The sequence below is a fragment of the Haliotis cracherodii genome, unplaced genomic scaffold (genome assembly GCF_022045235.1).
Source record: "Haliotis cracherodii isolate W230 unplaced genomic scaffold, xgHalCrac1.p SCAF_8, whole genome shotgun sequence".
Taxonomy (NCBI): Eukaryota; Metazoa; Mollusca; class Gastropoda; order Lepetellida; family Haliotidae; genus Haliotis; species Haliotis cracherodii.
Genome location: NW_027266341.1, coordinates 24,244,298 through 24,271,853, shown reverse-complemented (window position 1 = coordinate 24,271,853; position 27,556 = coordinate 24,244,298). Strand labels below are relative to the sequence as shown.

The 27,556-nt window shown below is 39.4% G+C and overlaps 1 protein-coding gene across 1 annotated transcript in view; it reads right to left on the bottom strand.

The window, feature by feature from the left end:
* Nucleotides 1-27,556, bottom strand: part of LOC139449894 (FRAS1-related extracellular matrix protein 2-like) — a 219,343-nt gene that overhangs the window by 113,616 nt on the left and 78,171 nt on the right. The window contains exon 2 of the mRNA XM_071231483.1: nt 11,620-11,709. Coding sequence (XP_071087584.1) covers nt 11,620-11,709 — 90 coding nt within the window. The remainder of the gene's footprint in view (nt 1-11,619; nt 11,710-27,556) is intronic.

Genomic DNA, 27,556 nt, shown 5'->3' with positions numbered 1-27,556 from the left:
CCACTTTATGATGACTATGAGCAAGAACTGAAGCAGCAAAACCCCAGACTTTTATTTTTGTAACTGAAAAACATTCCGAGTATTTCTAATTGACCCAGTCATCAGGAAACCTCAAACAGCATGCTCCTGTTACCAATGCCAGCTGATGCATGTAAGTAGGGTTCCTAAGCAACAAAATTAACATGCAATCACTTTTTGCAAAACTTACGAGATTTCATTGCATGACACAAGAGCAATTTTAAATTTATAATGTTTGATGTCTTGAAATGATCTTTACATGCTAACCATAAAATCTTGATTATCTAACTAATATTTTTATGATTAATTATCATTAAATTAATAAGAATTATGCACTTCCATAACGATAAAAAATGTTGTCAAGTTGTATTTTATAAAGATAACATGGTGAGGTGAGGTGACATGGGGTTTAACGTCGCGTCCAAGATTATTACACTTATATAGTGACGTGCATGTACGTGTGTGTGTTTGTGTGGCTGCTTGTACTAGTCTGGACTGATGCCGATTTATAGTGCTAGTTCACTGAGATACCATGCCGCAGTTTAACATGAATACCCCACTCAGACCCAGTATACTGACTCCGAGCCGACCAGTCCTTGTTGTAGCCCCTTAATGCCGAGCGCCAGACAGGGTAACAACAATTACCATCTTTTAACGTCTTTTGGTATGAGGCGACAGGGGATCAAACCCCGGACCTTCCGCTCTCCGGGCGGACGCTCTACCACTAGACCATGGAGGAAAGTTAAATGTAAATACTTATACATACAAACTGTGACATCACACATATATAAACTACTCCACTTAAAATTGGATCAATATTCTTATTATTCATTGAAACACCAAACTGATTAAAACAACTAAGAAGCAATTGGCCCAGAATCAAACAAATTCCCTAATGAAATTTGAGCAGTATATGTACCATAATACCATTCCAATAAATCCTCCTTATTATGACATGCTGTAGAAGCAATCAGAACAAACAAATAACACACTTCAGTTCCCCAACAAACTCCTGGATCAAAACACACAAAAAACAGCGATAAAAAGGCTGTAATTTATGATGCCCAAATTCTGCAGTCGTGTTCTAGTTGGCAAGACAAAGACAGTTCTAACCTGACTTTAACGGTGTGCATTCCCGCCAGGGTGATGCTACCACATTTATGTATTCACACGACATGAAACACTAAGAAATAGATTATCCCCTCAACAAAAACAGTTACATCTCCAAGGTGCCATTGTTGCAGACACCCAAACCACATGGGGACATGGCAAGGCGCCAATGGTTTTCAGTTTGTTCATTTTCTAGCATTATGTGGTTGAGAATGAGGAATTCTTTCTACAGTTGTTTCATGTGAAGTAGGCCCAGAATATTGTACCATTCCTCTGTCATCGTGGTGGTATTCCCACGTACCATTCCTCTGTCATCTTGGAGGTATTCCCACGTACCATTCCACTGTAAGCATGGATGGGCTGCATGTACCATTACACTGAAAGCATGGGTTATCACTCTAACAGGGAAGTAAAAGTGTAGTAACTAAGTCATGGTTTAGTGGTTGGTAGGTGGGATGAAGAACTGTGTATTTTGTCTTTAGCTGTTGTAAGCCGAGCGGTGTGCATCTTCCTGAGGCAAGGGAGTTAACTGACAGTTTCCACACTTGCCAAACGAGGCTGGAATTTTGTGGCACGATGACAGCATGGCTATTTTTATGAGTTGTGTCCCTTCTATGTCACAAATATTGACCAATCAGATTGGTACACATGCTCTGAAGATCATGCAATTGACCAACATTTATATAGCAAGTGCCATGTTGTTTATGAACCGAATGGCAATTTCATTTTAATTTGACTAGGCATGGAGTCATTAGTCCAGTTAAAATATAACTCCGTAATTCCTGTCTAGTTCGGCAAGGGTGGAAACTGGACTTTTATAGTCAGTTAACTCCCTTGCCTTGGGAAGATGAGCAGTGTCTTCAGCAGCATGTGAAGGAATCTGGACCAGACAAAACAATGACTGATAGCATGAGCAACACTCAGCCACTGTAACCCTCATATCTTCATAAGTCACATCTATGTACCAGCATGGGGCACTGAGGTCCAACGCTGCCCCACAATTCCCATTGGCAGAAGTAAAGTGAGTGAGTGAGTATGGTTTTACCCCACTTTTAGCAATATTCCAGCAATATCACGGCGGGGACACCAGAAATGGGCTTCACACATTGTACCCATGTCGGGAATCGAACCCAGGTCTTCGGCATGATGAGCAAATGCTTTATCCACTAGGCTACCTGACCGCTCCGGCAGAAGTAAAGGATTCCATTGTCTTCAATACAGTCAAGATACTTCTACCATAGTGTTCTTGGGATGAAGACTTTGAAACTGTAGGTTACAAACTGCTTCTAGCAATGACAGTTACATTTCATCATCATGTGAAGAAATCAAATCTGGATCAGACGAACCAGTGCTCAGTTCTATGAGTAGCAATACTTACTGCTTGTATCAGATCACATCTAGAATAGAACTAGTGTGACAAGCACACACTTTAACCATTAGACTACCCAAATGGCCCTGTTTAAGTTTTTGATCGAGGCATTGCTTGTTAAACATAGTGCAAATAAAGTATGACAGACATTAAAGATAATATTCCTCTTCAGCTGCCCATGAGGAAATTGCTCTGCAAGACCACACCAATTTCAAACAGTTTGACATTAAGCTACAAGCCTACTAGGCTAATATGATCAAAGGGTCCTTCTCAGAGTAGAGTGGTCTGAAACCATTTCCTGAATCGGAGTCTGACACCCACCACGAACATACCGCCTATGTTATTTCAACATGGAGTGTATTATCAGACATTTATGTCAGCTTATAGGGTAAATGATTGCGTATGAGTCTTTGACAAATACAGAAAAGGGCTCCCAACATTTATTTATATTACTGAGTCATAATGGGCTGCTTATTTTCAAAGACATTGATATTGAAATAGGAAGGCTAACAAACTATATCGTTTAAATCAAAGGAAAGGGGAAAGGAAAGATATTCAACCGGTAGCTCTCAAATGTTGCTCTTCTCGGCCACTTGGGTAGCTCAGTAGCTAGTGTGTTTACTTCAGGACAAATCCTGGTTTCACTCCCCCATCTCTTTCAATGACATTGCTTATTGAGTAAAGACTCTACATCGTCATTGAAATTTTTTATCAATATTATATCTGCCTAATTCAGTTATTTTGTTCTAATTGATAAATTTTAATTTGTTGAAGGGCCATTAAATATTTCAATGTCAAGTCCACTCCTTACTCTTGTTCTGTGGAAGAGAGCAGTTCAATATTATTTGAAACAGAAAATTCGGGATTTGAAGCCCAGATCAGATCCTGACACAAGTAAGGGATGCAACTCTGCTAAGTGAACTGAGGCTGCTGCTTATACCACTTTTGCCATCAAGTCCACTCCAAGTTATAAGAAAAGGTAGGTCTCATGTCTCGGTCAGCAGGTATCTTACAACTTTTTGTCTCGTTGTACCTCAAGATCCTCCAGCTTTGAAAATATGTAAAGGATACCTGCATTTTCATTGTATATCAGCAACTCTATTTCTGTCATTAATTGAGATTATATCGTCCAAATCACTTATGAAATACCGCATACATCTTCCTCCTTGCAGGTGGGACTGTAAACAGGACTTGTTCCCCTTGTCCCGGGACCACTTGACACCAACTAGTCTATTTCAAGCACCATCAACATATCGGCAATGAATCTGACACCAGCAACACCTTGTTACACCATACCAGCCTCATTTGCTTAATTCCTTATAATTCAGTGCACAAACTCACATTTTTATATAAAGACATTATCACAGCTCTTGCAAAGCAACACTTTTGGCTACTATTATGTAAGGTTTTTACCTGGGATTGACTAAGAATAATCACAGCACCAAGCTGATTTCTGCTACATCAGCCTTCTGGAATTATGACATGAACCAAAATTTGGCAAAGTTGTTCCTAGGTGTTTGAAGAAAGCCCTGACTAGATTCCTCAATGGCCAGTGTCTCCAGTACATATATGTGGTCTCCATATGCTCACACTCCTACTTAATCCTCTCCTATATATATATGTATACTTCAAAATAGCCTTAGGGGTTGGTGAAACTATTTAAAGTAGGCTACCGGCGTGTGTTATACATGAAAGGATATCCATTATTAAACCATCTATTTTGATGGAGAAGCTGTGCCACACGCCAGCTGTAAGGTGCATGAAACTTTTTTTCACATTTTTTTATTTGTTGACCCAAAGCTTTATAAATGTGGAATTAAAAAAACAACATTCCCCCACCCCTCCACTAAAAAGTCTGTTAACTAATGTCAGTAATAAAAAAAAATCAAATTAAACCCTTGACTTGTCTTTCAAAGGATTTTTTCTTTTTTCTTTTTATCAAACCTAAAAGGCTTTCAAGAAATCACTTGAGAATAAAATGAGGTTTCACATTGTATTATTTTCCATCCAGGTTTGTTTCAGGTTCGAAGACTCTTGGCAGACACAGGGGCTTGTGTGATGAATCATAAGTTCAGGGGTTCCTGCTGCTATGATAAAACCTGTGCGTGAGTGAGTGAGTGAGTGAGTGAGTGAGTGAGTGAGTGAGTGAGTGAGTGAGTGAGTGAGTGAGTGAGTGAGTGAGTGAGTGAGTGAGTGAGTGTAGATAAAGTTAGAAATCCATAAATATTTTGGCAACTTTGTCATCCGTCAACTTCTCAGCGATGCCTATGAAATAATTCTGTGAAAGCCTGAAGTGATGCAGGTCTCAGATGTTTACCACTTTGGTGAAACCCACAAGCACGGGTATGGTGCTGACAAACCTAGAAACATAATCAGGGCGAATTGGGATTCGAACCCACAATCATAAGTTCATGGCATGCCTGAGGGACACAACTCTGCACAGCCAATTACAACCTTAGACAAATGGGCCCCCTTCTTCCTTGGAATCCAAACTGGGTAAATATTGTCATGATGCTAACTTCAAACACAAACTTTAAACAAGTAGATTGGTAAGAAGTGAACTTATCTATTCAGTAAACTTGTACCAGGCCATTGCCTCCACGTGGGAGTCTTCTGTTGCATAACATCAGTCTAAGTGATGAAGCTGGACAGAGTTGCAGTAATTACATAACCCTCCCCACTTCCCCTCACACCCCATCAAAACCTCTTTACTCTGCTTCTGATCACATGTTGAACGTCCCTATCATTACACAGACCTAACTTAATAATGTGTACTCAATGGCAGGGGAATCTTCAACAGAATTGCAAATGACAGTCAAAAAATAAATAGCATTACAAAGCATCCATGTTCGATTATTTACAGAGAAGGCAGTGCTTGGTTGATATTTAATGGCACCTGGTAATTTCAGTGCACAACTTCAGGTTGAACAAACATCAGCATCCATCCTCCTGCCCCTGCTGTACGAGATGCGGAAGAGCTCGGGATGTACAATGGTCTGATTCACCTCAGGTGATGATGTTATTCCGTGATGTAGAAACAACCTGTTGAGTAGCAGCGGGGGTCATCAAGGTGAGACTGTTATTTACTGTTATAATACTTATCTGATAACTTCAACGATCGGGTCATACGATAAGCTGGGCCAGGGCGTTATGCTTTGTTCAGAACGTTGAAATAACAGTGATATCATCGCAGAAATCAGTTGACTAACAGAGTGGTATGATTATAATGGCAGCATACTTGCTGAAGGGGTTTCAATCAGATATATTTACATTGAATTCTCTTACTTTGTTTGTTCCTGATATAAACTGATTGTGCTGATAGCTACAATGTATCTGTCCTGCGTTTCAATATGTCGAGGGCAATAGCTATAAGGGTATCTATGAAAGGCTTCTTATAACAATTCACGAAAACCTTGATGAGGTTGTTAAAGAGCATAAAAATTTATTCATGGAACTTTGGATAAATCAAAATGTTTGATAGGCATTACTTAGAAGTTGATGAATGACAAGGCAGACACAATTTTATGGATAACAACTTCTTTAATACTGTAAAAAGGGACATTTCAGTATAGATCCTTATACCGTTGTCAAGCTTGACGGTATAAGGATCTATACCTAAATGTCCCTTTTACAGTATTAAAGAAATTGTTATCCATAAAATTGTGTCTACTTTGAATAAATCAGCTTAACAAGTGTGCAGTTGCCTGTACAGATGTGTAGCGCTCTAAATGAATGAGTTGGGTTTAATGTCACTTTAAACCACAGAATTAAAATGGAAGGGTTTTCTAACATCTTTCTTGGAATAATGCCATGACTTGATACCTGGTGTTACATTATTCAACCATGCTGTGTAGTGTACAAGCCACACAGAATCAGAGTGCGAACATGACCAACTATATTTACTCTTTATTACATGAGTCTGAAACTGCCTAACAGACCTGTGAAGATTCGGGGGTAGAAGAGATCTTCAGCAACCCCTGCTTGCTGTAAAAGGTGACTATGCTTGTCGCAAAAGGCGGCAAATGGGATCGGGTGGTCAGGCTCCCTGGTTAATGCATGTCATCGATCCCAATTGCGTGGATCGATGCTCATGATGTCAATCACTGGATTGTCTGGTCCAGACTCAATTATTAACAGACTGCCGTCATATAGCTGGAATATTGCTGAGTGCAGCGTTAAACAACAAACCAACCAACCAACAAGACACAAACTGCTTCCTTCCAGCTCTCAAGAAAATCCATAAAATCCAGCTATCTGATTGGCAAGTTGCAGTCTGGTAAAAGCCCACACAAGTTTGTCCGATGGCCTGTATGGACATCATGAAATCATATTGTTTCATATGATGTCATCTCTTTGTCATGTCACAATTGACACTGACCACATTATAAGTAACCATTCTGAACTATTCTGGTGGTCCTACTTTGGTCTGACTTTGTCACACAAACATAAACACACTGATACATTTGTTTCATGTGTGATTAGTGGATGTGTGAGCTGGAGTTGAACGTGTTCCACTTTGGTCTCCATTCTGCTTGAAAAATCCTGTACACCCCGCTGGTGACACACGTAACTGATTAATACAAGAAAACAAATATATCAGACTAACAAGACTGTAACTACGACAAATGCATGATGCCACTTCAAAGGGATATTTATCCACACTATCATGTAAACATCAGTAAGAACACACACAGCAGCAGATCTGATGATGAAGATGGTGCAGATGGTGAAGATGACAGTGATGCTGATGATGCTGATGATGTTGCTGCTGCTGCTTCCGCTGATGATGATGATGACAGAAGATACAAATCCTAATTTTTGTTAGCAATTAGCTTCTTAGCTGATTTGACCCAAAATGGTCACACAAGGTGTACCTACCTTTCACTGACAAATCTACATGAGTAGAAACATTCAGCGGTAACTACATGCGTCCACACTGCCACGTTCAAGAAATACTAATCTGTGACCAACAAGCACACCTGATGAGGTTCAGTGAGTCAATGTAGCTAATAGGGATGATGATGATGATGGTGATGATGAGATGATGATAATGGTGGTGGTGGTGGTGGTGGTGGTGATGATGATGATGATGATGATGATGGTGGTGGTGGTGATGATGGTGGTGATGGTGATGGTGGTGGTGGTGATGATGATGATGATGATGGTGGTGATGATGGTGGTGATGATGGTGGTGATGATGATGGTGATGATGATGATAATGATGATGATGATGATGATGATGATGATGGTGGTGGTGGTGATGATGGTGGTGATGGTTGTGATGATGATGATGATGATGATGATGATGGTGGTGGTGGTGGTGGTGGTGGTGGTGGTGATGATATTTGGTATTTGAAACAAGTCAGTAAATCCTGTCACAGTATGGCAGGGAACACTGCATAGAAATTCATAGAGCCTCATAGAAAAGATTGCAACCCATTAAGATAATGACATGATGATGAAGACGATGAAGATGCTGCTGCTGATGATTATGACAGCTTAAAACCCCGGAAGTTTATTATTTTCTGCATCTGACGATGTACTTAGCATCTGACATTGCGGGACACAAACACCATTCCTCGCCTAACAAAACACTACCATGTACCAATCTAGAAGAAATTCCAATGTCGGACCAAAGACGTATCACAGCCCAATGAGTTTTGTCTCATCAGTACCAAGTGCCCCATCGACCAATCACTGAATCGGATGTCTTTGATAACGCTGACAACGTTACAGATGATGAAGATCATTGGAACTGTAGTCTGGGATGTCTTTGATGCCGCTGCTGATGTTGCCGAGAGTCTCCATCAGATCAGTCACAGTATCAGACTAAGTGCAACACCACATACCCAGCCACATATGTTATGCAGGAACACATTACTGGTAGACATAGCTGTAGGAGGTAGGTGTTACCAGGGCTGTCATTGTTCTGACAGATCAGTCAGAGAGGGTGAACTCATTGACCTATTAGTTCAGCACATGTGAGTCTACCTTCTTCAAAGACTATGCTGAATTAACCAACATATTTTGAGGAACTATGTGGGAAGGAATGAAATACATTCAGTACTAATTTAATGAGTGCAAAAAATTACTTTCAGCTATTGGAAATCTAGCTTCTCAGCATCTTAAAGCTCCATTTGATGATTCCGCCTTTTGATCAGAAGCATCACAGCTATGGGCCAGTCTTCAAATACAAGGTAGTTCTTTATGAGCATATGAAGACCAGGTTAGAAGTGGTATTTATCAACCCATGCTTGCCGTAAGAGGTGACAAATGGGATTGGGTGGTCATACTTGCTGACTTGGTTGATGCATGTTATCGTATCAAATTTGGTAAATCAATGCTCATGATGACAATCATTTGATTGTCTGGTCAAGAATCGACTATTTACATACCAATGTTATATAGCTAGAATATTGCTGAGTGCAGAGTTATCAACAAACTTTACGAGCAACTGTTTGCAAGAAACATCAAAATGTTGAAAGTACATATTCCTACAATAACCATATACGAAAAAAAACCATGTACTTCTTCCTGTTAGATTTAAGTTGAGTGATTAAAAGTTAGTTCGGTTCCAAAAGTAACTTCTTGACACATAATCATCCAACTGAAATAAAAAATAAAACCATCTCACAAAAAAAATATTTAAAAAATCAAAGTGGGTGAATGACCCATTGACTCACTTCTCCCTGACAAGCAAGGTCCTGTCTTTTCACCATGACCATGACATGGGCTGTACAGGGTCACGACATTCTAGTCCTGTCAGGGGACAACTAATTGATATGTCGGTGTCCACTTTTGTCCAACATACCAGCCATCTACATGCTTTGGTCATTTGTCCTGGAATTTTCTTTTTGTTCCAAGTAGTGTTTTCCAGACTGCTATTTGTATAACATTTGCGGAAGTAATGCTATCCTTTGTTGTCTCATGTCCATGCTGTCATCTGAACGTGGGTGATTTAGGGGAAGCATCATGACCCCTCTCACAACAGCACTGACCTATGGTCTGCATCAGTAAGACAAGGCTGTTTCGTTGGTTATCCAACATTAATATTGTATGAATGTAATCGCAAGCTTTAACATTCTAGGCTACCCCACTGTACTATTATACAGTTAACTACGGTTATAACGAACTCAAAGGGACCATGTTTTGTTCGTTATAACCGTAGTTAGTTTTAAGCATATATACAGCAAATGGCAGGGAAAAAAACAAACGTTTGTAATATCCGTCTGTTCGTTATAAGCGTGTTCATTATGAACATGGTATACTTATAAAAAAAGACAAAAACATATCTGTGATCGGTAAGAGAAACTCAACAGCCACACAATATAAACCAATTCTTCATGAAGCTGAAGTCATGGCACCATTAGGCAGCTGAAAATTGTACTCATGAAGATTTGTGATTCTCGTTCGGACTATTCCTGAAGCAAGATGATAGCATAGACTCAGCATCTCTTGAGGGTGTCAAGATGTGCAAGCTAGCTTCACAATAACAAGTGGCAGTTACCCAACAAAGAAAGAAGTTCTATGTTAGTGGCAGTACAATCTTACAAGCATACCGTGCCAACTGGAGTTGATGTCTTATTGGCCACAATTGCCAGTTGTGCTGAATGCTTTGTTTCCTGAATCAGTGACAGATGTTGAGTTAATTGAAGTAATTTTAGACATTCTTGAAGATGTAGCCATGTCCAGTGAGACCCAGTCTTGACTATGACTGATGAAGGGACAGAATGAACTGGTGCGTTCTGGTGCTGGTATTGGGCGTTCTCATACACCATCTTCAGTGTAATGGACACATCGTGGGATATCAATGTCAGATCCTAGACAATATTGGACCTGTATCATGATCTTTCATGTGTATGTTAAAACACTTGCGTGACACTTCATGATGAGCAATGTAGATTGAGAAGGACGTTCCACATAACACACAGTCTGCACATGTATACATGAATTTTTCATTGGAAACCTGAGAGTATAGAAACACATGAACCATAGACAAGGGACAGAAAGTAGAACCACTTCTTTAGAAAACGTCTGTACAGCACATGGCAAAAAGACATCCTTTTCTATAAGGATGATATATGAAGATATTTGTTTCTTGGTCAACAACTTTGTTATGTTCATGAACCACATGGATGTAAGATTATATTTGTTTTAGTGCAATGCTCTCAATGCTATCTTCTCAACTTTTTTGTGGATTTTGTTCCTAAATCAGAAAAAAATGCTGACATTTTGAAGGTTTTTTTATGCAATCAGATCTTGAGATTTGGTTGGTTGGTTGTTTAACACCGCACTCAGCAATATTCTAGCTGTATGACAGTGGTCTGTAAATAATCGAGTCTGGACCAGACAATCCAGTGATTAATAACATGAGCATCGATCCGCACAATTGGGATATGATGACATGCATCAACCAAGTCAGCGAGCCTGACCACCCGATCCCGTTAGTCGCCCTTTACGACAAGCATAGTCGCCTTTTACGGCAAGCATGGGTTGCTGAAGACCTATTCTACCCCGGATCTTCACAGATACAGATCTTGAGAACAAGGCTGTTCAGTGTTAAGTCTACATAAGCTGCATATAAGGTGTGTAAGCAAAATGTGTACTGCCTTGAATCAAATGTTTCATATTTTTGTCTTTGTTAGTGTAAAGTGAGGACACAATTGCAGTTACAAATAAAACTGTTTGACAGGTGCAGCTGGTAGAATCCTTCGACAGATGAAACCACACCGAACTGGGACATTGCGTGACAAAGTGTCCTCTACCCATTGATCTGATATAAAGTACTATCTAACAGAGGTGTATATTTAAATATATCCCAACACTGGCTGTTTAGTGGTATTATGGATATATATCGTTAAAAGAGTTATCTCCTGTGTGTATTGCTGTGTACGTCCTTACTTCCTGTTGTCATTCTGTGTATGTCGATGTTCCATTTGGTTTGACAAATAAAACTACACTTATACTAGTCAAATCATGTCCTGGCTGCAGTTAGTTGTTCTAACAACTGGCGCAAGCTTTGAAAAGGTGCATTGATCATGTACCCTGAAGCTAGATATGTGACATGTGATGAATGTATTATGCCAATTGTCTTGTATGAATTAAAACAAATAGCAACTTACCCCTGTCTTCAATCTTAAAGAAGAAACTGTCTGCGGTAGCGTTCACCCCCGGGATCAAAACATATTCAATCTGGTGCCGAGCAACGTCTCCTGCAAAAACAAGAACACACATATCATTGCTTGCAAAGAAAGGAATCATGTTTGTCCATAACACCTAAATCTGATTTAATTGTATAAAAGATACAGTACTATTTTCAATGTAGTGAATGTTGTTTTACGCAGCATAATCTTCCAGCAGCATTTCACCTGTAGCACAACAGCCTGTAAAAAATCAAGTCTGGTTCACGTTCAATGGTTGAAGGCATGAGCAACAAAACACTGCAGTAAACTATGACAGCGTATCAGATAGGTCACAAGTTGTAACCAGAGGTGAAACGATACACCAGTGTACTGTTGAGTTTTCAGAACCGGTATGAGGCATGATACGTCTTCTTCGGTATTGATACAAGATGATATACTAGCTAAATAAAATAGTTACTACTCATTTAATGATCCCCCGGGATTTTTGTCAGTCAGATATAGGAAAATGTGTTGCAATTATTGTTTCAAGTTTACTTCTAAGAATAGCCACTACGAGCATGTGTCTACAGGTGTGAAACAATCAAGGTGCAAATACAGGCTGAGGAACAGAAAACAATAAACAGGGATTTTTTCACACCTGCTCAGAGACCAATTATCGCCCAAATGCCAGTTAACATTCCCTAATTGGAAATACAAATTTCCCAACTCATATTTCAACTAATATTATTTTTTGTAGAAAGATGACAGGTATTTCACTGACAACAGGACCAGTAATAGTATATGCTTAGTTACTTTTTACTTAGTTTTACATTAAGAAAACTGTATCTATGAAACCTAAATCTCTAAATATCTGAAATCAATCCTCATAGCAACTTTCCAAGTTCATCTCACGGCTCCATTCAACAAATAAGCAACACCATATTGCTTTAACTCATCAATAAGTGAATGAGTTGGGTTTAACGCCGCTTTTAACAGTATTCCAGTTATATCACGGCGTGTCAGCTTAATGTGGGAAAGCCCGAAGTGATGCAGGTCTAAGACGTTTACCACTTCGGTGAAACCCACGAGCACGGGTACTGTGCTGACAAACCTAGAAACATAACTGGGGCGAACCGGGATTCGAAGCCACAATCATAGGTTTCTGGCGTGCCCAAGGGACGCAACTCTGCACAGCGAATCACGGCGCCTTTGACGACTGGGCCACCCGTGCCCCAAACTCATCAATAAAGACAACATGAAGTGGCTGTGAAGACAAAATGCATACGGGACATATTACTACCTTATCATGGGTAACAATTTACTTGATTTGTTATGACTACATCAAATCTGTATGTATTTGTTTTAAAATACCATGGATAGAAAAGGTGTCCAAATTTGAACATAACAACTTCATGGCCATGCAACACATCTTTACACACATTCCACTGTATACTCCATAGTATTTTGGGCTCTCTATGTGCACTGGAGAGGTGCACCAAAACATAAAGCATTTCACATGTCTCACAAAAAAGTCTTTAAATTCTCTTTAGGGAAACACTTTTCAGCATACTGAAGATAGATTGTGCTGTAGGCATAAAATACTTTCCTCACAACTAGTCTGAAGCTGTTTCGGTCATTATGACCCAGGAAACACATTTCCACCTGGGTAAGATGGAATATCAACATTTACATGGCGTCATGCGGATCCTAGAGTGATAATAATGATTACTTTCGTCTTCCGGTTTGCCGTTATCACCTGTGCATGTATATACCCACGCTTCGATAAACATGCAGATAGTCCACAATGCCTACAACAGAGCAAACATATTGCTCCAAATCATATAGGACGATACGGATGATATTGCCCACATACAGTTCAACAAGACAGGTGCTATGAGATGTTTTCCATCATCAACTGATAACGCAGGAGAAGATGCAAATGACTTACAGGTCATTATCAACTGATATAAATGAACAACTAATGCTAAATGTCTAGTGGACTGGAATTTCGATAACTGAAATCTGACGAAGTTTGTTTAGAATGCTGGAAAAACATTCCTGCGCTGCTTTGTGGGAGGTTTCTAAAACATGTGTGATCTAATTAGATTCTTGTTGATAACGGATGTACAAATAACCTTTTCATCTCTTAATGAATAGTGACTGTCTAAATCAAGTGAAAATGATTTACATCATGACATGACATAACAATAAATATTACCAGGGATAAGACCAAACAATTTTACGCAAGATTATATGAAAAAATAAACACAACCGGGTATAAAGCAGAGAAGACGAAAATAACTAAAAATTATAAACAATATTGCAAGCTAGGTTTCAGAACTGATTCACTTTAAATTACCAAGAATAATTGAATGCCTACAACTCTGATAGCAATTTGACGAAAACAGAACGATTATATTTTACTAGCAAGATGAAAATGTTAGAATAGGTTTTCTGCAACCCATGCTTGTCATAAAAGACAACTAAGGGGATCGGGTGATATGTTTGCTGACTTGATTGATGCATGTCATTGTATTCAAACTGCATAGATCGATGCTCATGATGTCAATCACTGGATTGTCTGATCCAGACTTGATTATTTAAAGACTGTCGTCATATAGCTGAAATATTGCTAAGTGCAGCAAACAAACAAAACAAAAAGAAATAACATATATCTTTGAAAGATGTATTATGTCAGATGCTGCAATGATGGTTGCACTGTGGAAAGTGGTACTGCATCACTGTTGATATAAACAGTTGTGGGAGAAGCAGTACTGCTGCATTGTGGATATAAGTAGTTGTGGGGGAAGCTGTAATGTATCAATGGTGATATAAGTTGTTGTGGGGGAAGCAGTACTGCTGCAATGTAGATGTAAGTAGTGGTGAGTGAAATAGTACCACAGCAATGTAAGTAAAGTGGTGTGGGAAACAGTACCGACAGGTGATACATCATACCCACAGGACAACATTGTGTGTGCTGGCTCAGACACCTGGATGACCAGCCATGATGGATGACTTGTGTGTAACACTCATTAACCCTTCATGTCACAACGTAGTGGGAAATTAATTAACCCTTGCTGCTTGTGTCATTTAAGTATTGCAAGAATTAGGGAAGAGATTATTTCTCTTGAGAGTTCGATCCAAAAGATCTGCAAGAATATAAGTGAGAACTTTATAAGGAAGAGAATTTATGGATGTCAACTTCTTTATTATAAGGAACATGTTTCGGAGTATATCATTACTCCTTCATCAGCTTGACATCCATAAATCTTCTTCCTTATGTGTATCACTTCTAAATGCCTTTCAAAAGACTTGAGAATTTTATAGTTCTTCAATTGCAAACTATGACAACTAACAGTAAGAAAAGGACAGGAATGAATTATTAACAGGAAAAGGGATTGTTTAGTTGTATAGTTATCATCTTGGCCATCAATCATTAAATATTTAAAACATTATACTTGGATGGATGGTGGGATAGTTGATGGATGAATGATGGGTTGAGCGTCTGGATAGATAGATAGATGGACGAGTTGCTGTTGCAGGTGTTAATGGCTAGGCAGAGGGATGAATGGGAGGATTTATTTGGGGATTAAATGGGGGGATATTTCAATGTCTTGTTTGAGATATTTCTTCACTGGTACTTTAATCATCAAGACATAAACAAATAAATAGGAGTCATTAACTGTATATACATTCCACAACAGTGGCTAATGACAGCCTGCATAGACAAACACCAATTAACGATCACCATTAATTATTACCACACAATGTGCTATCAGTATTAACACTGATTGGAAATCTAGAAGAACTACTATATAGGTTACATATACATCAATAGACTACATAAAACATCTACACGTTAACTACATCCTAGGAAGGGCCAACTAATTTGTTGTTCAATGAACAAGCGCAAGCCTACCACAAATTTGGCAAAAGTCAAAATAAAAAAATAATAAAAAAGTATTTCATTCACAAATATATTTCTTTTATTTGTATTTCAATTTGTCTGTTTATTGTATTTATTTCTCTTTGGAAATGAACCTCAAATAAACCTTGAAAACCTTCTTTTTAATTTGTCTCCTGCAAATTGGATGTTGGCCATGAAAGTTTGTAAAACATAAAATTAAGATGGTTTGCCTAAAGGGCTTTATTTATACTAGTGAAATATATAAGCTTAAGTGATGACAAATCTAGGTTATTACGTCAATTACAATAACTTAGCCAAATACCAAAACCAACTTGACACTCCATAATGAGTATCACATAGAATGACAAGTATCATTAACAAGAATACTGACATGGCAGCCAGGCTGAGAAACAAACTTACATTGGACATGTTGGAACCGACAAAACAATTTCTTTTCAGACGCAGTATCTGACTTCGAGTAAGTTTTGTCTAACGATGGCACAGCACTTACTGAGAATGCAAGGCAAGCTATTTTGGATGTACCAACCAACGCACCATAACATAGTAGATGTTTTACAGTGTATGGCAGGGCTGATGCCAGACTCCGTTTCCATTTGCTGTGTTTAGAATCACAGTCACTACTGGGATGCTGGTAAAAACACTGCGAGGAGTCTATGTTTACATAACTTCAAATATGCCACAATAGCTGATGATTTGTGAGTTCCTAACAGGGTTGAATAGCCCCTTTGAAAGCATTTGTATATACAACTGATGTATCCACCATGTTGTTTGTATTACACTGATTGGTTCCTGGTCTCCATTGTGATTGTAAACAATACTTGAACAATTTTACTGTGGTTGTTAATGAAAAATAAATCAGGAAGAAGAGGATGATGAAGTTGTTGCGGATGAGGAAGAGGATATTGATGGTGATGAGGGGGGTGCTGGTGGTGATGGTGATGATGGTGATGAGGGGAAGGAGGAGAATACCTTTGATGATGAGGGGAGGAGAATACCTTTCATGATGAGGGAAGGAGGAGAATACCTTTGATGATGAGGGAGAAGGAGGAGAATACCTTTGATGACTAGGGGAGGAGGAGAATACCTTTGATGATGAGAAGGAGAATACCTTTGATGATGAGGGGAGGAGGAGAATACCTTTGATGATGAGGGGGAGGAGGATACCTTTGATGATGAGGAAAAGGAGAATACCTTTGATGATGAGGGGAGGAGGAAATACCTTTGATGATGAGGAGAAGGAGGATACCTTTGATGATGAGGGGAGGAGGAAATACCTTTGATGATGAGGAGAAGGAGGATACCTTTGATGATGAGGGGAAAGAGAATACCTTTGATGATGAGGGGAGGAGGAGAATACCTTTGATGATGAGGGGAGGAGAATACCTTTCATGATGAGGGAAGGAGGAGAATACCTTTGATGATGAGGGAGAAGGAGGAGAATACCTTTGATGACTAGGGGAGGAGGAGAATACCTTTGATGATGAGAAGGAGAATACCTTTGATGATGAGGGGAGGAGGAGAATACCTTTGATGATGAGGGGGAGGAGGATACCTTTGATGATGAGGAAAAGGAGAATACCTTTGATGATGAGGGGAGGAGGAAATACCTTTGATGATGAGGAGAAGGAGGATACCTTTGATGATGAGGGGAAGGAGAATACCTTTGATGATGAGGAAAAGGAGAATACCTTTGATGATGAGGGGAAGGAGAATACCTTTGATGATGAGGAAAAGGAGAATACCTTTGATGATGAGGAAAAGGAGAATACCTTTGATGATGAGGAAAAGGTGAATACCTTTGATGATGAGGAGAAGGAGAATACCTTTGATGATGAGGGGAAGGAGAATACCTTTGATGATGAGGGGAGGAGGAGAATACCTTTGATGATGAGGGGAAGGAGGAGAATACCTTTGATGATGAGGGGAAGGAGGAGAATACCTTTGATGATGATGAGGAGAATACCTTTGATGATGAGGGGAGGAGGAGAATACCTTTGATGATGAGGGGAGGAGGAGAATACCTTTGATGATGAAGGGGAGGAGGAGAATACCTTTGATGATGATGATGAGAATACCTTTGATGATGAGGGGAGGAGGAGAATACCTTTGATGATGAAGGGAGGAGGAGAATACCTTTGATGATGATGATGAGAATACCTTTGATGATCAGGGGAGAAGGAGGGGAATACCTTTGATGATCAGGGGAGAAGGAGGGGAATACCTTTGATGATGAGGGGGATACTGATGGTGATGACGAAGATGATGAAGATGATGTGGGAGAGAATACTGATGGTGATGATGAAAGATGATGATGATGATGATGATAGGACGATGAGGAGGAGGGGTGGGGGGGGGGGGGGGGGGGGGGAGATTGAGGCAAACTAATCTTTTGATGATTTCAATCAACAAATCTGTTACGATTAATCTCCCAATATAAATCAAGAAATATCAGTTATACCACATTATTTCATCAATTGATAAAATTGAATATGAGTAATTACATCAATTGCTCTCCCCTCATATTCCCGTCTCCATACTACAGAAACACATGCACATTGTACACCACTTAACCTTCAAGCTCAATATTTCAAATCCTCCAAACTTCAAGATATCTGACAAATGTGAAGAGTTAAGCACTTAAAGAGCACCTGCTTGGCCAATTATTGTTTGACAAGGCGTCTTGAATGAGGTGCTACCTAATCCGGTATTTTGACTGATCAAGTGAACATGCTTCAGAACTAATTACAAAGGTCATGTGCCCATCAGTCACCAGAAGGGTGGTCAGTTTTCACAGAGTAAGCTCCCTTGCTTTAGGCACACGCCACTGATAGGAGATAATATTTTCTTTCATGCGTTGGGGGCACATGTTGAGCATGTGGAGGGACTGTCAGTCCTGGACAGCTGTACAATGGGTTGGTGGGGGTGAGTGGGTCCAGAAACGTAGGTCTCCCATACAGTTTTATGTTATTTATAGGGAAGGCATTGTAACACTCCCCTGGTTAGGTATTTATCATGTGACTCAAGAATTGGCACAATTACATCAAAGAGAAAAAATAATAATTATTCACCAAAATCCTTTTGTTGTTTTACTGATATGCCTACCTCTATTTTGTAGGAGTAACAAACTTTTGTAAACCAAAATGCTGTGTTTAAATGATACAGTAAAATACATTCAGATATTATTCCCCCAGTGTTTACATTTTAACGCTTACTCCAAAACAATTTTCACAATTGGAAGTTTTGAAATAATACTTTTCTGAATTCTTATCTAATCAACAGAAGTAATATAATAATAACAAATACTTTAACCATCAATGGTATATTTTGTTAGACTTTTAAGTGAGTGAACTAAAAATCATGTTAAAACATTTTTTTTATAATAAAGCATATTAGTATTTTAATATATTTCATCATGTAAACTGCTGGGCAAAAGAAAGTATACACCTAGTCTGTCATACAGACCCTGCTACAAATATATCCAAAACAGCCCATGCAAGTCTATAATGTTTGGCAAGTCTAGATTACTGCAGTATCTGAAAATGTATCTGGGCTCCTTTTTATTATATTTTAATTAAGATAATTTAACAACTGTTTTTTGTCTGTAAGATATGTTCATTTCAGAGACTAGATGTTAGTCTAGTATACATCCAAAATAGTTATTAAAACGATATGAATGGATCACTGAAAATCAGTGATGACGCCAGGTGTTCATGTATAGGTAAGCATGTCCTGCTCGACTAGTAGAACCCGTCACTCATACATTTGTCATTACTCCATCCAGGCAATACTTCAAGGAAGGTAAAGAACAAACCACTATGGTAAAGCCTATGGTCTATCTTGTCTCCCCCCTCAGGCCACCACAGCTGGAACACCCAGATAACAGCTGGGAGATGTCGATCTCCACGGTCAGCCAATTGGTTCAACACCTGATACAGATTAGGAGAGAAAAGAAAACTCCTGTGTTTGTCATTTCGGGATGACTGAAAGATTGATATTTGACATTGTTTGCAAATATGCAGCATGTTTGATTAATATGCCTGGTATTTATTTATGAATGATAGTGTGTAATATGACACTCTTTGTCTGGATGCTTTTATGATCCCTGTCCTTTCAGATGCAGTTTATCTGTGTCTACATGCACCAGCAGAAAAAATAAACAAATATGTTGTGTAAAACTGTATTCCATTTCCATTGTTGGCTTGCTGGCAGTAGAACCTCTTCAAGAAGAGCTGTGAGTGAGTGAGTGAGTGGGTGGGTGGGTGGGTTTTTTAGTGAGTGAGTGAGTGAGTGAGTGAGTGAGTGAGTGAGTGGGGCACTGATGTCCAACGCTGCCCCACAATTCTCATGGGCAAAAGTAAAGTGCCTGAGTGAGTATGGTTTTATGCCACTTTAAGCAATATTCAAGCAATATCATAGCTGGGGACACCAAAATGGGCTTCACATATTGTACCTATGTCGGTCATCGAACCCGGGTCTTCAACATGAGGAGCAAACACTTTAACCACTTGGCTACCCAATCGCCCCAGAAGAGCTTATAAATATGTGGTTGCTTTCTGTCTTTGGTTATTATTACAGGTGAGGTGAAGTGAGGTGAGGTAAGGCGATATGAAGCGGGGCGAGGCGAAGAGAAGCGGGCGAGGCAAGTTGAAATAGGTTTAAACTTTGTGTTTAAGATTATTGCACTTAAATAGCAAAGTGTATGCTGGCCAGTCCTTGTGTTATCTACTTAATGCCAGGCATCAGGCAGGGCAACAACAAATACCATCTTTTAACATCTTTTGGTATGACACAGACAGACATCGAACCACCGACCTTCTACTCTGTACAGGAGTAGCCACTAGATCACAAAAACAGGACTCAAATTACATACATCATGAAGAGTCTGATACAATATTAAGCAAAAAATGCACTAAGTATATTTTTAAATCCACACATCTGCAAATTACTTTTGTGGAAAATGCACACTGTTCCAGATTATGAAGATTAACTATACAGACTGGTATTTCTTTTGAAAATGAGTTTATTCCCCGAAAATATTTCTTAATGGGTACAAATTTTACAGAAACACCTGGAAAAATGTCTATAAACACAATTAGCATTTCACTCAAATTTTATGTTTACAACCAAGCTGGCAGGGAGGATTCCAGAAGCTCCTTCAGCAGAAAAGCTCAATTGATTTTCAGTCTGATATAAGCTGCTCACTCCATTCAGGCTGACCAGATACCCCGTTTGTTTTCTCAGATTAGGAGTCAATCAGCATGTGCCCTTGCTTGTGTTGCTTTCTCTGTGTTGCCAGACAGAAGGGCACGTGTCATCCCCATGGGTCAGGAAGCCCCTGGGGTGAGGGGATGACACTGTTGGGAAGGGCAGGAAGGGGAGCAATGAAGGTGGTGATAGCATCAGTCCCTGGGGTGGGAGAGAGATGCAGAGAAACTAGACTTGCTCAAGTCTGGAAGCCAATAAATATTAGTTTAAATCATTATTTTTAGATCATATAAATCATAAGACATGTTATTCCCATAAACGACTGACGTCCACTTATCAAGACTTGTCTATTATAAGGATATAGTTACTAGACATCCATGGATTTATCATACAGTACAGACTTGGAGCAAGGCTACAGTGGAACGGGCTGGGCAAGAATGACGGATGAGTGTTAACAGTTAGAAAATGATGTTTGATTTTGTTGTTGTTGTTTAGCAAAACAGTTAGCAATATTGCAGAGGTGGTGGGGAACAGAGTGAGTGAGTGAGTGAGTGAGTGAGTGAGTGAGTTGGGTTTAACGCCGCTTTTAACAGTATTCCAGTTATATCACGGCGTGTCAGCTTAATGTGGGAGGAAAGCCCGAAGTGATGCTGGTCTCAGACGTTTACCACTTCGGTGAAACCCACGAGCACGGGTATGGTGCTGACAAACCTAGAAACATAATCGGAGCGAACCGGGATTCGAACCCACAATCATAGGTTTCTGGCGTATCCAAGGGACGCAAATCTGCACAGCAATTCGCGGCGCCTTTGACGACTGGGCCACGGTGGGGAACAGAAATGGGGTGGGGCATGACTGTTGGGATAATTGGCAGTGTGAGGGTGTCAGAAGATTAGGCAGTGGTGAGAACAGTGGTGTGGCGTGGCGTCTTGTGGCCTGGCGTGGCGTGGCGTGGCGTGGCGTAGCATGGCGTGGTGTGGTGTATGAGAGTGTCAGAAGATTAAGAAGTGTTGAGAGCAGTGGCGTGGTGTGGCGTGGCGTGGCGTGGCGTGGCGTGGCGTGGCGTGGCGTGGCGCGGCCTGGCACAGCATGGTGTGGTGTATGAGGGTGGTTTGGGTCAGGGCAGGGCAGGGCAGGGAGGGGCAGGGCGGGGCGGGGCGGGGCAGGGCAGGGCAGGGCAGGGCAGGTGGAAGCTCTGCTGGACAAAGGATGAACCTGGTTGCATGAAAAGTACACAGATATTAATGATAATATGCCATGGATTATCTTCCAAGTCACTGACACAAACAAGAAATGTATAAAAGGAAGGCCAACTGATGACACAAGTACTGGTTGTGTAGGACAACACTTGAACATGTTTCTTGGAAAACAAATTCAACCACATGAAGCGTGTACCACTGGAAATATAATCAAGCCTACATAATTCCAGGGAGTGGCCTGAAGACATGGCCAGACCTTGTGCCATGTGAATCTGGTCGACCTGATGGTGGAGCTCAGCAGGAAGGGGTGGAGGTGAACAACAGCACTGGAACTCCAGCCAGGAAGCTTAACTCTGACTAATGATGCAGGATTATCTTCACACCTTTCTTACTAATCTTTGTTACTTACTAATCAATTTACAACCAATCCAAGACTACCATCTTGTCTCTGAATTGAACATATCTAAAAAAAACAAACAACAGTTGTTAAATTTTAGCTTTAAAAAATAATAGAAAGGAGCCAAGAGACTTTTTTTTTTAGATACTGAAGTAATCTAGACTTGCCAAATATTAGACTTGCATTGACTGTGTTGGACACATATGCTTCAGGGTCTGCATGACAGACTAAACCAATCCCTAAAGGTGGCAAGGTGAAACCTGGTTTAACATCATGTTCAAGTTCATTGCACTTATAAAGTGAGTGAGTGAGTGAGTGAGTGAGTGAGTGAGTGAGTGAGTGAGTGAGTGAGTGAGTGAGTGAGTGAGTGAGTGAGCGAGTGAGACTGCTTTAACCACTAGGCTACCTTCAGCCTAGACAATATCTCAGTTTGTCAATGTCACCAAATACAAAGTACAGTGGACCCTAGATGCCCCTCACCACCTTAATAAGAATTCTCCCAATTACCCCTAGTAAACAAACAATACTTCCCAAATGGAAGATAATCTCAACAAATTCAATGTTTACAGAGAATTTCTTCCTAATTGCACAAATTACCCAACACATGTCATATCCTAATGAACAAGATTCCAATCTTTGTACTGAATGACCTCCTGATTACATAAATCACTCTTCAGCTGCCCCCAGCAGGGGGATCATTGACCAACTGGAATCAGCTAGACTCACCACTATACTTTGATGTTTACACTGACCACCGTACACTGACCATTTCACGCCAGTCCAAGACAATACATCACAGCAGGGAACCAGTACAAGGCCATATATCACCTAATGGAATCGGTACTAAACACGATTTAAAGGAAATACTTCTCAGTGCCTTGAAAATGTCAGAAACTACAGCAGTTCATGTCACTCAATTAAGTCTTGTTTATTTCCTTAGTACTTTATAACTAGGGGGTAGAATTGGTTCCAGTAAAATATGCTTGTTGTAAATGTTGACTAAAATAGATCAAATCTGGCTGATTGTATACTACTCAAAAGAAGTTCAGGAAAACCCGATTCTTTCATATGATGATAGTTAATCTGTCATGTAGTGATTAAGACAGAATATTGCAGTTTGCTGTATTTGCTAGCTTGTCGACTGCTATAGAACAAGGACTTGTTATCAATCACCCCTCAATTCAGTCGGATATTTTCAACATCTAAAAATTTAACGCTGTTGACTATGTTGACACTCAACCTTTGAATCAGCTCATGCCTCTCCTTGGAATCGGTAACTTGTAACACCTTAGCATTGGTTAAATGGCACTCACAGGAATCAGTCATTTTCTCAAATAAAATCTAACAAACCAGTGAGGTAGTTAAATATCACACAACAGACATATGACAATTACCAGGGTGCCATTGTATAAAACAACCTCAGCTCTACGACTATCAGTCCATGATAAGGTATGGGAGTTACGATCACCTTAGCGCAAAGATTGCTTTGTACAACAGCACCCTTTTGTACGGCTGAAGAGGCATAAAGAGCACTACCTCCAAAAAAAATTAAAGATTCAAAACATAATTCCATGGAACTGACTAAGTTTTCAGTGCAAAGGATTCAAGATCTTGCACTTCATTAATTCCATTTTTTCATCTTGGTGATGAAGTTTGCTTCAACAAAATGGCTCACTGATTTTAGGATAAGAGAACTTAGCCTAACAAGTCAATTATCTGGAATAGATTGATGTCAAAAACATTGACTACCCTTGCATGGAATCATGTTAATTAATAACTTATCTCCAATGAAGTGATAGGCAGCTCAAGGAAAATGACTAATTAGTGAGTTATCTCCCCCTGGGTAGGTCGTTTTGATCTGAGACATATGGACATGCAGGTTCTATTTTAGTGAAGTGCGGTGCTAATGAAGGCCGTTTCCATGCACTGGGGCATGGAGAGAAGATTATTACCAGTGTTTGAAGGATGTTATCTGATCATCAAACATTACTGTCGGATCAAAATATTCAGCCTGGCATGTTATGAAACTTAACTTCCCAAAGGACACAAGCCATGCTGGGTCTTATCACTTGAAAGATTTTTGTTTTGAAATTTAAACTTTTCTGATGAAGTCTGATTCTTTATTTGGGCATGGCTAAGCCGGTTTGACAACACTTTGAACGACAGCACTGTGTATAGATGTGTCGATGTGAAATACAAGCACGTCTATCTCGGACAGATAACACACATGGCAAATGCATTAAACTGTCTTGAAGAAATTCCTTTCCAAATTGAGTGAATCTACTGTACTCTCAAGTGTCCGTTATACAAATACTGCCCTACCTACCTTGTACATTACAAAAATGACAACAATTTGTACATATACAGAAATCCATGTTAGATAACCCACGGACACTTACTTCCAACAGTCCTTGTCCAATATTGAGTATCATGTCAGCATGTGAAATACATGCCAACATGAAGACTGTTTACGTCTGGGATTTTCATACAAGAGTAATGAGCCTTGTCTACACAATCTACACAAGAAATCCACGGAATTATATGTCTTTTATTAGCGCCACTTGACCCTGTAATTGTACTACACATTCATACTTGTGAGGTGTCTTACATGTATTAGAAAGATTCTATTAGGGTTTTAGTGAGAGAGCTGGAACAGATACTATCTTCCATACAACTGATTGTGGAATAGATACTAGTTTCCTTACAACTAATGATAACATGTTGGGGTTGCCAGATGGACAACTTTAGCCAACTTGAATGGAAGGCTGTCAGACAGGGGGTAGCATACAATTTGTGTCCTAGCATCAAAGGGGTTGGAATGATCACAGAAATGGGTCAGTGTATAGCAGAGCCTCAATTATCATATATATTTCATCGTGAGGAGAGCATGTTCTGGTCATTATCTTGTGGAGGTGGGGTCCCTCCCATCTGTCAACAGCTCTCTCAACACGTCTTCTTTCAAATAATATAGAGATGATACTTTCCTAACACCTTTGTAGATAAAGGTTTGCGGATACCTTCTGCGGGTTTATTTAAAGGTGGTATGCTTCTCTTGAGATTAGGATAAATATTTCAAATTAAAAAATTTGTTGACAGAATGTACATAATATTCCAAAGTTTGCAACACTAGATGAGGCAATGTAACAGTGATAAGTTAAAAGCAGAAAATTCTAAAAATGATTTGGTGAATTGACACAAACAGCAGACCACAAATGAAAGTGAGTTAAATAGATCTCCTCACATCAGCAACATTTAAACCACATAGAGAGATAAGAACATGATAAAGATAAGGCAACAAATTGTCAACAACAAACAGTAAAATATTAGAAATGTATCTCAGCGTGAATATTTAAAACAAACTTGTTCAACTACTAAAATGTTAAATAAGTCATCTACATTTATATTTACATTTAAACTAGTGACATATCGGGTACAGGCCATCATTGATTAAGGCTACCACCAAACAGAAGATCATGGGGACTTACTGTGCCTCAGCTACACACCACAGAAAATCTATACCAGAATTCATTTAATGATCATTAAACAGTTACTTTCCAACCAGCCAGAGAAAACACATGAAGGCATTCTATGAACATTCAGCCACAGCCCTCTTGAAAATAATTTCTTAAAAGCCATTCAACAAATGATAAAAGCTGAAGTCACTTCAGTATAATGGTTCACTATTACCCCCCTCACTGGCCCAGCACAATATAAGGATTTGTAGCAAACAATATTTTTTCTGCTTAATAGCATCACACCGTGGCTTGTGCCTAGTAAAGACACACAGAACATCAAGCTGAAGGACATTCATGTAAGTACTTTCATTTACCCCCACAGACTACTCCAGTGGAGCAGGCATCCTATAGTATTCAACAAAAGCAGAGTTGTCTATTAAACAAATCATCACTCAAAGTACCCCAGTGGTTTTAAAAGAACTTTCCTCACAGTCATTTCAAATAAGCCATAATAAACATTATACTGATAAAGACTGGCCTCAGTAACCCATAGAACATCAAGTGGAAAACGTTAATAGGATTCCAGAGAGCTTCCTATTTTAAGTAGTCTTAGTGTGCTTATCAAATGCCTACTGAACGACTTGAGCCACTTTGTGTTTTGTTCTTTATGTATTTGATGAGTGTCAATGGCTAGTCGCTGAAAAACATGCAATCTGTTTCTATCTGCATTATTATGTCTCCAGTTGTTGCTAAAATGTTCACGAATGTTTCCTTCAAAGTTTTTAGGATTATTAAATTGGTCATCTGTTGGATGAAATCATGTCGAAAAACCTCCATCAACAGTTTTCATCATTATCCTTGAAGGAAGATTGTACCTGGCATATCATTGGCTGCTTCATGCTCAGAAAGATGGCCAAACAGTGACAGAGTCTGTCAACAAGCCAGGATTACCCGTTTCACTCTTACAACCAGACAGATAAAAGACAGACAAAGCCGTTACTGGACTGTTCCTTTTAAACTCTGATAATGCTCACTCTGATGGAGTGAGTGAGTGAGTGAGTGAGTGAGTATGGTTTTACGCGGCTTTAAGCAATATTCCAGCAATATCACGGCGGGGGACACCAGTAATGGGCTTCACACATTGTACCTCACTCTGATGGAAGCCAATGAAAGATAAGATAATCTTTACTGATAGAACACATATGAACTTGAATGACAGAGAAAGACTAAGTTTCATATAACTCATTTATATTTTTTTATAAAATAATATTTTGAACAAACATTGATTTAATTGTATGCTAATGAAAATTTGCTTGCTTTTGAATACCCACTCTAAATACAAATATTAAGGTTCATAAGACATTAATCAATCTGACCTTGTAAATCAATCTACGGGATATTTGTTCTCATAATGTACACACCATCAAACAACATTTATCTTCCAATAGGATTTAATGGGCAGGAAAAGATAGCCCTTCTGAATCGATGATACAATTCTGCACACATCTGAAATAGAATTCCCCAACTGACACATCATAAATCCTCTCAATATCATACAAACTAATAGACAGTAAATCCAAGCCTTGCTCAAAGGCTGTACTGAATGAAAAGTCCATGGATGTGTAGTAATTCTATCCTTAAAATAGGCAAGTCCAGATAAGTCTTATATAGGGACAACCTGTTCTCATTATTTACATAATCCAGAAATTATTATATAAACTAATAATCATTGCCTTAGAGACTTGTGCAAGTC